At 30.7% G+C, this 14,640-nt stretch overlaps 1 protein-coding gene across 1 annotated transcript; it reads right to left on the bottom strand.

Moving 5' to 3' along the window:
* Nucleotides 1–7,457: 7,457 nt before the first annotated feature.
* LOC138337805 (uncharacterized) lies at nt 7,458–9,884 on the bottom strand. The gene is made up of 6 exons (XM_069288234.1): nt 9,469–9,884; nt 9,048–9,388; nt 8,719–8,928; nt 8,531–8,613; nt 8,298–8,399; nt 7,458–7,928 (listed from the first exon to the last, which is right to left on the bottom strand). The coding sequence occupies exons 1-6, from the start codon at nt 9,882–9,884 to the stop codon at nt 7,458–7,460; spliced, it is 1,623 nt and encodes a 540-aa protein (XP_069144335.1).
* Between the last annotated feature and the right edge of the window lie 4,756 nt (nt 9,885–14,640).

The following is a 14,640-nucleotide window of genomic DNA, read 5'->3' as shown; positions in this document are numbered from 1 at the left end:
TTTAAAAATACTTAGAAAATCTGAAATTGGGTACTGAAAATCGACTCTCTGAACTTCGTGACGGAATGGTAGGATGGACCGTCACAGGTGTGACGGACCGTCACAGACTCTTCAGAGAAATTGAGTCTCTGAACTCCGTGACGGGGCAGCAGGACGGACCGTCGCAGGCGCGACAGGCTGTCACAGACTGCGTAATCCCAGTCTGGGTCGGATTTCTTGATACGTTTTAAGGGATGTTTTTGACTATTCCTGCTTTACTTATAAAGTTAGTGGGTTAATGTTAATAAGTCTAATTACTTGGGGGTTAAAAGAGGTAACCTTAAGTTAATTAGTTGGTTATTATTGCCATCTTTTATTCTTAATTATATGCTAATTAGGGTAAATGAAAGAGGGTTTGAATAAGAAAAAGAAAAGAACAGGAAGAGAGAAGGAGAATCGATAGGGAGAGACGAACGAAGAAGAAAAACACAAGGATTTGGGAAATTCTTGCTTGATCACTAGTCTTCGGTGGAGGTAGGTTATGGTTTCTCTTACGATATTCGTAGTAAACTCTTAATAGTGAATGATATGTATTGATAATATTGTAAACCCTGTTATGTGCTTAATTGTATGCTTGCATGAATGTAATTATATAATTGTGATTATATAAGCATGATGAAGTTATTGAATCCCAAATCTTGCAAAACCCTAATCTCTTTGTTAATGATGAGGCCTTGGTATAAAAGAAGGCGTGATGAACTAAAATAATGAGATTGATGATGCCTTGGTAAGAAAGAAGGCTTGATGAATTGATAGAAGGAGATTAGGGGATCGGGTGTCACGAACCGACACGTAGATTTAAGGGATCGGGTGTCACGAACCGACACGTAGAATTAGGGGATCGGGTGTCACGAACCAACACGTAGATTTAGGGGATCGGGTGTCACGAACCGATACGTAGAATTAGGGGATCGGGTGTCACGAACCAACACGTAGATTTAGGGGATCGGGTGTCACGAACTGACACGTAGATTTAGGGGATCGGGTGTCACGAACCGACACGTAGATTTAGGGGATCGGAGTGTCGCGTTCCGACACATAGTAGTAGGGAATCGGAGTGTCACGTACCGACACAAGAGGATTAATGAATATGAGGGAGCGGAGTGTCACGTACCGACACAAGAGAAATAAAGATAATGAATCTTGAAAGATGTTAATATACTCAATCCAATGAACATAATTCCCAAATGAGTATGGTATTGAGGCTTGAGTCCTCATGTGTGAACTTGACGGTAATTGTTAATGATATAGTACTTGCTGTTGCTACATGTTGAGTATCATAGTTGATTTTATGATATTACTTGGTATATATTGATTTCTATTTTGAGTTGGCCGATGATATCTACTCAGTACCCGTGTTTTGTACTGACCCCTACTTTTATGTTTTTCTTCTTGTTTATTTGTGGAGTGCAGCAAACGTGCCGTCATCTTCGACTCAACAGTAACTCTAGCCAGTCTTCATTACTCCGGATATCAGGGTGAGCTAATGCTTCTAGCTTGGACTGGATCTTCCTCTTCATGTCTTGATGCCTTGAAGTTCTGGCATGGACTAGGTTTTATGTATTTTTAGCTTCTTAGAAACTCTTAGATTTAGTAATTTGATCATAGATGTTCTTGTGATGATGACTTCCAGATTTTGGGAAATAATAGTTATTGAATTGGTTTTTATTAATGAGTTTAAGTCTTCCGCATTATTTTATGATGATATTACATTGAAATGTTAAGGTTTAGATTTGTTGGTTCGCTCACATAGGAGGGTAAGTGTGGGTGCCAGTCGCGGCTCAGTTTTGGGTCGTAACAGTTTGAATCTCCCTTGATGAATATATGATGCCTAAAGGTCAAATTCCTATAACTTCAGCTCGGGAAAAGATGATGTTTTGAGCAGAGAATTTTTACAAGATCTGTGATGATTTGTGCATTATGAGTGTTTGATGGTTGGTTAAGGTCCACTTCTTGTTGTAGCCAGTATTAATTCAGAAGTCTTTCTTGGTTATGTAAGAAAATATTCGTCGTGATGGTTGTGTTATGGTTCAATAAATTTCACTTTAGATTGGGTTCATGAGTTAGTTTGTGACTTGATAATCACTCTTGAGTTATAGACCTTTTAAAGTTTGATTGAAAGGTTCAATTCTTAGTAGTTGATCTGAATGACATGGTATTAAGGAGGAGCTCACTTAGAGAGACGAACACCAACTAGTAATAACTTAGGCTTTAGTAACATCAGTTACTCTTCCTTCTTTCACCATATGTTCGAGGAAGAACATGATTTTTAGTGGTGGATAATGTAATGACCCAGAAGGTTATTTTTGAAAATTTTGATTATCCGTTTAACTTGAGTTAATTAATTAATGAGTAACTGTAGATAATTGACTTAATTGATAGTTATTGGACTAAAGTGATAATTATTTAATAACCAATGTGCTTTGACCTATATTTATTAAAATAAGTTGGTAAAATTTATCACTTTTAGTACATAATTAATTTTTCTTTAGAAAAACAAAACAAAACAAGAAATTATTTAAGCAGAACTCTGCGCGGCCATTGTAGGAGCTGCCGACCTCGTCAATCGTCAGGTAAAAATTATCACTACATTAATATGTAAGTCTATGATTATGTATAAATATTATTATAAGGTAAATTATTATTAGGAATATGTAAGTCTATGATTATGTAAGTTTTATATTCATCATATTATATAATTATCCAAGTTTGATAAATTATTATATTTAATTAAATATAAAGGTATAAAGTTATATGAATATTATTATATCTAGTATATGGGAGAAACTGAAACTCAACTCTAGTTTTGAAATTTTAAAAATAAAATAAAAATAAGAAGCAGTACGTTAATCTCTATATTCCATATATACATACCTATAATCCATAAATAATACAAAATAAATAATTAAAAATCTGAATTGGCAAAATTGGCAATCATCGGCCAATGATTGCCATTAATGATGTAAACCTAACTTTTTCAATTGTGTTTTTCTCTTTCCCACATATTAATAATAATAATTTATCTTATAATAATATTTATACATAATCATAGACTTACATATTAATGTAGTGATAATTTTTACCTGACGATTGACGAGGTCGACAGCTCCTACAATGGCCGCGCAGAGTTCTGCTTAAATAATTTCTTGTTTTGTATTGTTTTTCTAAAGAAAAATTAATTATGTATTAAAAGTGATAAATTTTACCAACCTATTTTAATAAATATAGGTCAAAGAACATTGGTTAATAAATAATTATCACTTTAGTCCAATAACTATCAATTAAGTCAATTATCTACAATTACTCATTAATTAATTAACTCAAGTTAAACGGATAATCAAAATTTTCAAAAATAGCCTTCTGGGTCATTACATTTTCATAAAGTATCCAACTCAGATTTTTATTATAAGTTTAAATTGGAAAATTTATTAAAAGAAGATGTCCGTTTAAAAATCGGGATCTTGTACTTTATTTCTTCTTTTCTGACTGCATCAGACCCTTCAAAAACAACAATTCCAAAATTGTATTTTGATTTGGTCGAGTCTGGACAGTATGCCACATTCCCTTGGGCAAATGAGTGTTTTAATTTAACACTCAAAGCATGCAGTCAAAACTTTTAAAAAAATCCATCGTCATTCAAATTCAGCCAGTTCCACATAGCATTGCAGATATGGTTTTATGAGTGTTGTCATCCATTTGACAACACAATTGCTATACGTGTTTCAAATCGCACACCGAGAATACTGAACTGGAAGACACCTAATGACGTCATTTTTTTTATGATTTGAAGAAAACAATTTTCAGAACACATGGCAATCAGGTATTTTTCAAAGAATGTTATTAGATTCATTATAAATCAATATACATTCTAATTTTTTTATTTGCTGCAGCATAAATTCAGAAACATGATTTTTTCGGAAGAAGAGTTAAATCTCATGGACGAAATCATTTTAAATCAGTCCAGCAGCCACCATGATTCGGAATATCACAGATCATCTGAAAAGCGTGTCGTTGATAGTGAACATAAAGTTGAAGAATTGAAAGCTGATATTGCAGAGGTACAAGTACAAATTTCAAATCAAAATAATTTTTTTAAAATTACAATATTCATGTCAAAAACTTATTTTTTTTAATTAACAGGTTAAGGCAGAGTTGAAAGAACTCAAACTCACTGTAAGTTCCAACATATTTTTAAAGAATTAATATAATTACCTTATAATTTATTTTAATTTTAATTTTTTTTTGTACAACGATAAGGTTGACAAGCACATGGCTGATATCAGGAGTTATGTTGATAACTCGACCAAACTAATAATTCAAGAGATTCGATTGTCAAGAGGAGAACAAATACCAGAAGAACAATCAAAGGTATATATATATATATATATATATATATATATATATATATATATGTATATGTATATTTTGTTTATGAATATTGTTTGATAAATATATAAATTTGATGTTTTTATACTAGTTGTTTATTTATATTATCACCATTTTTACTGTTAAATGAACAAATATAACAACACATCATACATATATATGTGAATTATGTATATATATTGTATCTAATATGTATGAAATGGGCATATATTCATCATTTATATATAAATGTTTTGTATTAATCATGTATGAAATTTGTAATTTGAAAATATGTATGATTAATGAAAAAATGATGTACTAAACATATATGCAAGTTTTTTTTATTTGCAATCTATTAATTTATTTCTTACAAATAATTTAGAATACATTAATATCTTCAAAAATTTCATATTATCTGAAAATTATTTTCAGGACAACGTCAATCAACATGCTGCACAATTTGATCCAACAGTTATGCCTACAGTTTCAATTGGACAACACGTCCAAATGTCAAACACAGCTGGTACGATATATTCATTTTTATCACATATATGTAAATTTAAGAAATTATTTTTATATAACTATTTATTATTTTTATGTACATGTAGCTCAAACTGAAGATTGTTTCAACGTTGACGCACCTACAACATCAACATCAAAACCACCAATATTTGACGATCATCCTGATTTTACTATGACACAAATCATTCCACTTGATCCAATTCTTAATGCTACCACGACTCCAAATGTGCAAACAAGACATAAGAATCTAGGAAAATGCGATTCTTCTCCTTATATCAGAATGTCAGAAGGGGAAAGCAGTTCAAATAGAGTATCTATATTCTTTTAAATCAAACATCCATTTCAAAATCACAATGGGTTTGATGTTCCAGATGACCTGATTGAGGAGTTCATTAAATGGGTTTTTAAAAATGTGTCAAGCAGGTATGGCAGGTATAAACTAAAATGAACAAAATTATTTTATTTAATTTCACAATTCAAAATTAATATAATACTTATTTAAATATATACAGGAAAGCAGCATATTCCAAGGTTAAAAATACATTTCATCCCCAAATGGACTTTGGCGTTGTCAAAATCAGAAAAAATGATTATTTTTTTCACATAATGAGTCAACCGGGCAAACCTTGGGAGGACGGGGTAAGACGTGTTTTGACTTAATTATTATGATTTTTGATTTGCAGTGATATACATATGATTATTGTTTTGTATGAATTATGTGTGAATTGTGTATGAAACATGTAGATATACTTGTAATGTATACTTTAAGTATGAGGTATCAATTATATTATTTTTTATTTTTTTTTAAACAGCATATTAATACAATTATGTATTATCTCCGAAAGAAGGCAAAATACTCTCAGATAGTCAGTTTGATTTTATGGCGTGGATTGATAACATTGAGAAACAGTGGAGACAGTCAAATTGTGATATGAGATGCATTTCGCCGGACCATGATGTTGGACAATGCATTAGAGGATTTAAGTTGCTTGCTAACACTCCTTGGGATAGGGTTGATAAAGTAATCATCCCAGTCAACATCACCGAAGCATTCCATTGGTTCCTTGTTGTATTCCAGAACAAACATAGTTGTCTATATGTGTATGATTCAATGATGGGAGAATTTATTCACTCCAGAAAAGTTAAAGAAGTTGTTGATAAACTTGTAACCATGATTCCATTATTTCTTACTAGCACAAGATTTTATGGCAAAAGGCTTGATTTGTATGTGAATAATCTCCGTGATTATCAACAGAAGTCTCATTCAACAAGAAGAAAGTTCCAAGTATGTATACTTGTTATATTATATTTTCTTTATCTTAAATTTGCTTTATAGTAATTGCAAAATTTTTATAATTTCAATTTTTTTACAGTGATTGTGGTCTATACACATCTCTCTTTGCCGAATACATGAGCAATGGTGTTTTTGATATATCTCATATTGATATCGATTCAAAATATCATCGTCAAATATATGGTACATTACTTTGGCATTATGCAAAATCAAAGAATGATGAAGGCTCAATAAGTGAAAGTGAACTTACGGGAACAGTTGCTAGCAAGAAGGGTGGACCTCAAACTCATAAAGAACAAGTTATGAACACCACCAATTATCCTACTCCAAAATATTGTAACAGAAAGTAAAATTTTCATGGCACATTGTACATTTTTTTAAATGACATGTTTTTCTAACTTATGAACTATTTATGTAATTTTTCAGTTTTTTAGTATGAATACTAATGATTTTATATAAATTATCAATGAATATTACTAATTATTAAATCTATCTCACTTTGTATAAATTTTGAGCGCAACAAGAAAATATAGGAACACTGTATGAATCATGTATGAGCATTATATGAATTATGAATGTCATATTATAATTTTATATATAGAACATAGACAAATTTTATATATATACTATATTTTTAAAAAATTTATATAAATGACAGTCTGCTTCACTATATATTTATAATTTTTAAATGTGTATGATATTTGTATAAATTGCACTTTTCAATATGTGATGTTAAACTTTTATATGCATAATGTATGAAAATTATATGAAATGGTACTGACATATGATTCAATATGACAATATGAATAAATATATAATTATACCTTAATAAATGTGTATGACTTTTGCATAAATTACTTATTCAATACGCATTAAAAAAATTTTGGTATGAATACTGTATAATTTCAAATACAAAACAGAAACAAATGTTACTTATGTTACTGGTATGAATATTGTATGAAAAATGTATGAATTATATCATACTATACTTTGATATGTGTAACATAAGCATACATTATTTTATATGCAAATATTGCTTGTATAAATGTATAAATTTTGTATATAGTCCTCATTCAATATGCAATAACTGTATGCATACTATATGAATATTATATGACTTATTAATGGTAACAAATGTTAACATATGAACAATTGTATATACAATGTATGAACATTGTATGAAAAATAATATGATTCAATACAAAAAATAAAACATGTGATTTAACAATTTAAATACTCAAAAACGCAGATATAACAGTAGGAAATCATTTTTTTGTACAGGATAATTTGAACATGTCTTCCTATTGTGTCCAACTTGATGGCATCTACTGCATGTGCTTTTTGTCCTCTTGAATTTCACATCAGCGAACCCCTTCAAGCGATCAAATTTGGATCTTTCCGTTGATCTTTTTTGACCGGGTGACATCATTTTAGGCTCTGAAATATAACTTGGTATATCCAATGTACTCTCGCATGGGATAGGCTCGACAGGAATGGCATAAGCATCTCTGAAATTCTTGAGGCTATAAAAAGCAGAACAGAAATTTGCTTCACGTAACTTCTTGTACCGGAGAACTGCAATTGCATGACCAGATGGTATCTCATAATGTTGAAATCTACCGCAACTACACATCCTTGTGTTCAAATTTACTATGTATTTCTTTGCTCCTTCAGCTACAACATGCAGATCAACGGTTGAAGGTATCACCTATTTAAAAGTAAAAAAATATTATACATGCCACTAAATATTTAGAAGTAAAAATACAATATAGTGAAACATATACCCTCATGTTGCACGACAACGCAATACTTTTCTGTAGATAAATATCATATTTTTTTGTCAGATCAGATGTTGTCTTATCAGCCTCCTCATTATGCTTGTAAATCCACCTCTAAATCGTTACCCTCATAAACTCAAGAAGTGAAATCACCGGTAACCTCCTTGCTAACCTGTTAACATTATTCAATGACTCCGCGATGTTTGAAGTCATGGTCCATGTGCTCTTACAATTCGAGTAAGCTATTGACCATTTGTTATAACCAATATCAAACAAGTATAGTCTATGCGCGTATCTACCTGATCTATTCTTTCCGTAATTGTCTCAAACTGTTGTTTTGTATAAGCTTTTGCCAATGTAAAGAACAAAATCTTCAAATCTTCAGTATTTCTATTGAAATTCTTCAACACATTCATTGATAGATGACATATGCATGCATAATGTTCTGATTCAGGATATACATTAGCAGTCCTTTTCATATGCTTTCATTTCGGTCCGACATAAAACACATATTTTGTCTAACTCCATATACTTCCTTAAACTGCTCAAAGAACCAAGTCCATGAAGCATCATTTTCAGAATCTACTATCGCATACGCCAACGGAAGTATATGACCTGCTCAATATTTTTAAAAAAAATATCACACAAATCAGAAATAAAATTTATATATTTTTTTATTATATTATATAATCAGGAAATTAAATAGGATAAAAAATTTACCTCCCGGATCCATTGTGCTGGCAGTTAATATTGTACCACCATATGAACATTTTAAACCCGCACCATCAACAACTATAATTGGCCTACAATATTCCCAACCTCTAATACAAGCTTCTAACGCAACAAATGTGTATAAAAATGTATCACCTTCTTTCCTTTTAATTTTAAAAACAGATCCTAGATATGTTTGCTCCAAAATATAAAAATAACCTGAAAATAATAGTTCAATTCATACAAAAAATATACATATTTTATACATAAAGAATACACGAAAACATAACAGTCTAATTCAATAAGTAATCTTAAATTTATTCTTATTTCAAAATTACCAGGTAATTTTGCATAGGACTCTGCTGGATCTCCACGCACCAACTTTACTGCTTTTTCTTTAGCTCTCAATGACTGTATGAACGTCAACGAAACGCCATGCAATTTCAACATATCATCAGCTATATCTTTTGTAGTATATACCGTAGATGGATCAATATACTTCTCCATTATCAAGACAGCTACAACGTCAGTTATCCCCTGACGTCTGGCATAAACTCTTTCTCTAACAGAACAAGTGTCCTGAGCAATATACTTCCTAACTTTGAATAAATTTGATTTATTCAAACTAGATGCCCTCAAGATCCAAGAACAAGTTTTAGAAATACAATTCAGGTGATAACTGTTTCAAAATTAAGAAAATATACATTACAATTATATACAGTGAAATAAAAAAAAATTAAAAAAATTTTGCACACTTACTTAGATGCATTACAGCGCGCAACACGAAAACTGAATTTTTCAACAAGTCCAACATGCCTCATAACCACCTTAAGGGTTTCTTTATTATTATAAATCTGATTATCAGCTACAAATAGGTTAGAATGGTCATATATGATATCATTATCTATTTCACTATTATCATTGATAACACCGTCTAAATTCATTCCAATCAAACGGATAGAATTGTTGGAGTACAAATCAATGTTAGTCTGTAATAATCTAACATCAGAATTTATTTTATCAGTAATTATAACTCCATGACCTTCGTTATACTGCTCACGATCTTTCAAAGTGATGCATAATGGATATTTTGTAAAGAAATACAAATTCACCCTCATCTGATCTAGGAAAACCTTTACCCCGACATCATTATGAAATTTAATAGGTGGATGCATTTCGCTAACAATATATTTTATCTCAACAGAATTTATATTTTCTTCTATATTAAGTTGGGTTATTATAGCATTAACTAAACCAATATAAAGAGTAGAAGTGTCATATAGGATGCCCTCCATCTCAAAGTCGACGTATTTTCCTGTTTCACAACATTAAAATTACATTTAGTGCACCACATAATAAAATTATAAAATTACTCATACAAAATTCATACACACTTTCTATATAATTCACTGATATATACAACAAAAAAATCCAATTTCATACACAATTAATCCACTTTTTATATACAATTCATATATATGTAACATATCACTTATAAAAGATCAATTCATACAAAAATACTATATAATTCACTTGTACATACAATCAAAATAAGCACTTTCATACACAATTTATATAATTTATTAAAGATTTAATACACAATTAATCCAAACTTTATACAAAATTCATATATATATAACAAATCGAACACTGATATATAAAATCAAAAAAATGGACTTTCAATACATATTTCATACAATATATTCATACATTACATACATAAATAATACAGTTTTCATATTTCATCAATATACAAAATTTTATCACTTGACAATTTAAATATAATATGGACTGGCTTTTACCAAAAATTCACATTTCATATAACTTTCAAAAAATATTAATACAAATTGTCAAACTTTGTTCATATTTTTTTCACAATAAAACTGCAAAATGATTCAAAATCTGTAATTTTTTGTATTTTCTACATAAATCAATTATCACACCAATCTTCATTTTAATTACAAATCAAAAGAAAACTATTATTACTTAATATTTTTCATAGTACCATATACACATCATAATTGTATCACAAAAATACATCATATCAGCATCTGCAATATAACAGATATTAAAAAAAATGAAACATTCAATACATGACAAAAAATATATATATAATTACAACCAACAATTTATACTTAAAACATCACAAATCATAATTAAAAACTAACCTGATGAATTCCACTTGCCACCATGTTTAATTAATATTGACACAATGTTCTCCATCAAATCAAATCTAATCGTTTTCAACGTCAAATTTTAAGAATTTTCAAAAAAAAAATGAAAAAATATAACAATATTCAAATATCAAAATAATACTCAATTCTTGATAAAAAAAAAACAATGCATGTTTAAGGAAAGAAAATAACAGATTAGAGTATTTTAAGGATTTAAATCATAACTTATTATCATTAAAACTAAATGGAGACTTTTATGGTATATATCGAATCTGTAAAAAATTTCAAATCCCTTAAAATATGCTAATTAGTTATCAATAATTAATAATAACTAATTTCACGCATCACACTATCTAACATTAATTTAACCATTTTTTTATTTTACTATCTATTTTTAATAATTCAAAATTAACATTATTTTCTTTTTATAAATGCTATAACTTGATATATTAAATGTTGTACAATGCAAATCAAACTCTCATGTCATAACTTGAGAATATGACTACATAAAATTCTATATACCTAATTTACACTTAACATAATTAAGTTCCCCAAATGATGAACTTTTTTCTTTTATGTTGATTTGTTTAATTAAATAAAAAATTCACTTTTATATTTTATTTATAATCTATAATCAAAACTTTTATTTATTTAAAATAGTTTTCATGCTTTGATTGATCAAATTAGTGCAAGTTATTATTTTTATAGTTTCTTTGAAATTCTAATCACTTGCATTTTAATTCAAATGTTTCAATTAAGCTCCAATTTTCTTAAAAATTTAAAATTCGTTCTTTTAATTATTTTTTAAAGTCAATCAAATATTTTAAATTAATATTGTTATGTTTATATCAAATCATTTTTCTAAAACATATATTTAACCTAAGTCGTAGGATAACCACATGTTAGCGGACGCTTCAAATGCCTTAAAAACCTTCTTGAAGCTTAAATAAAAACCTCTTACCCATTTTGTTTAAATTTATTAAGATTTAATCTGTTAAATTTTTTTAAATTAAGTTTTCCTAATTTCTTTTAAAAAAATTAAGTGGTGACTCGTTTCTAAGTATTTTTCAAATTATTTTGTACTTGGAAACATTTCAAAAATGTGATTTTGCTAAAGTCGGTGAAATTACGGCATAGCAATAAGTACTTACCTAGAGTAGTTAAGGATTGTCTAGTTAAGGTATGAAGAGGGCATAGGAATGGTTACTTCGTATCGTACCTAGATAACTCTTAAGAATGACTCTAATTAGGGTAAATGTTGATTATGTGGACATAATCTAAGCCTTAGGTAGTCTTAAGGATTATTTAGATAGTCTTGAAGAGGTCAATCATGGACATTATCTTCTTGATTTACTTAAGTAAGTCTTTTGGTAGCATTTGTAAGATGAATGTCATATTGTCTATGTGTTGATGTATTATGAGTATGTATAACTCATTATAGGTGGTCTTAAGGATCATTTAGGTGTGCCTAGAGACGGTGTATGGGCGGTCTCTCTTTGTCTTACTTAAGTGAGTCTTAGGATAACTTTTAGTGAGGGAATTACATGCTAGGAAGTATCTAAAGTGAAGTGAATTAATTTTACTGTAACAATGATATACTTTACTGTAAGGTTTGCTAAAAATGTAATAAATTGGCTAAGTGACTTCTTATGTGTTTCTAAGGTGTTAAATGTTATTCTTATGATTATGATATGATATTTAAATGAAAATATGCATGTTTCTAATAAAATGTCCATTTACATGATTTTATGCATAATGCCCTACTTAGTACAAGTGTTTGTACTAATTACATACATTTTGTTATCTCTAAAGGTTTAGGTGAAAGGTTAGAAGGATCGTGAAGGAGAGCTTGGACTCTAGAGTCATTCAAGCAAAGTTGAAGTATGCCCTCAACTGACTCGAGAGCATTTATAGATGTCTTTTAGTTCAAAATATTGTAATAGACTAGTATTTCTATATTCGTATTGTGTATGGGTCGTGTCCCAAATTATTCTTGTGTCTAAGATTTGATGAAATTAAACTTAGAATTTCTATGATTTTATATGAAAAGAATTTTTAATATATTCGTGTGAAAAGTTTTAATTCCGCACTACTCTTCATATGTTTATATATGATGGGCGATATGGAAGGGCTTGTACAAGACCTCCGAGAGGTCAAGCACGCCGGTTGCACTCTGAGAGTGTCATATCTTCTAGGGTGTGGTCTCGGAATGTGACAAGCTTGGTTTCAGAGCATAGGTTATGAAAGTAGCCTTAGGTGCAGGTGCACTAGCAGATGATGGAGCACGTCCCTTCTGCTTCTGCTGGAGGGATGACCGGTTGACATTATGCTTTTGATGCCCGAACTCGTTCCCAAATGTCTTAGCCCTCTTGTTCTTTAACTCTTCTCTATTGTTCAGCTTATCCTCCTCAACTTGTTGTACATGGATCATAAGCCTTGCTAGGTCCATATCCTTTATCAGCATAATTGTCTGCCTTCCTTGCTTGACTGATGAGACAACCCAGCAACAAATAAACTCATCATGCTCCCCATGTCAACGACCATATTTGGAGCATAGCGGGAAAGTTTTGTGAACTTCAGACTGTACTCATGAACACTCATAGACTCCGCACAAAGGGTAAGAAACTCTCTTATCTTTGCCTATCGCAACTCACAGGGAAAGAAACATCGCATGGGAGCACTCTCAAACACAACCCAACTCACTATTAGTGCATACTCAACCATATTCTTATTACGTTGGTCGAACTGTATTCTACTGACACCCTTCATTAGGTATGCAGCTAGTTCTACCCTGTCCGTATCAATAACATGCATCACATCAATAACCTTTTAAGCTCATCAATGAAATTTTCTGGATCCTCAATGACACTTGAACCTGTGAATCTTGGTGGGTTCATCCTTAAAATCTCACGGATCCTTGAAGTATCAACAACTTCCTGTCGATTATATATTTGTCCAACTTGATAGGTCGCAACTTGACTTAACATCCGGATAGCTTCACGTAATTCAGTATGGTTAACTTCTTTTTAAGGTTGCACTTCAGGTGCATTAGGTAACTCTTGTGCTTCAACATTTCTCCTAGCTGGACGACCTCTGACTGCTCTTCGTAGAGGCATTATTATCTTAAAACACGCGCAAGCACGATTTAGAGGGAAACCTTTTAGAGATCAAACTCTAATGCACGAAATGAATATGAAAGAAGTGAAGAAATTTCTAAATGTTGTAGTTTCTTAATTATTATATGCCGCGCTTCACAACAATAACTAAGACTCTACAGATACGGCATCATAGACTCCCTAGTAATCTTAAACTCTTTGCTCTGATATCAAGTTTTTCACACCCAAAGCCTACACCCTGGGCGGGACTGACACTAGATGACCATTGTTGGCCCCAATCGAACCCCTGGCCTAGTTTACTTAACTTAGAGGAAGACAATATGCATATTAATAGAGAACAATAGCACGTAATTGAACAGAATACTAAAATAACTAAGAAAGTATAAAGGTTAAACATTCAACTTGGCCAAAGGTCGCAACCCAAGTCTTAACAATAAGAATTGATAATGAAAAGACTCAAAGGGCTAGCATCTGACTGTCTAAGCCTCTAAAACAACAGAGATGGATGTTGGGACAAAACCCACAACATACTAATGAACTAAATAGAATGCAATGATAATAGATCCTTCGGAATGCAAGAAGGCTCATTGACTGACTCTGAATTGTTTGCTAGATTAACAGTGCACTTGTGTCTGGATCAT

This window comes from Solanum lycopersicum, chromosome 8 (assembly GCF_036512215.1).
Source record: "Solanum lycopersicum chromosome 8, SLM_r2.1".
NCBI lineage: Eukaryota > Viridiplantae > Streptophyta > Magnoliopsida > Solanales > Solanaceae > Solanum > Solanum lycopersicum.
The sequence above is the reverse complement of the archived record's forward strand: the minus strand, read 5'-3'. Positions and strand labels throughout refer to the sequence as shown.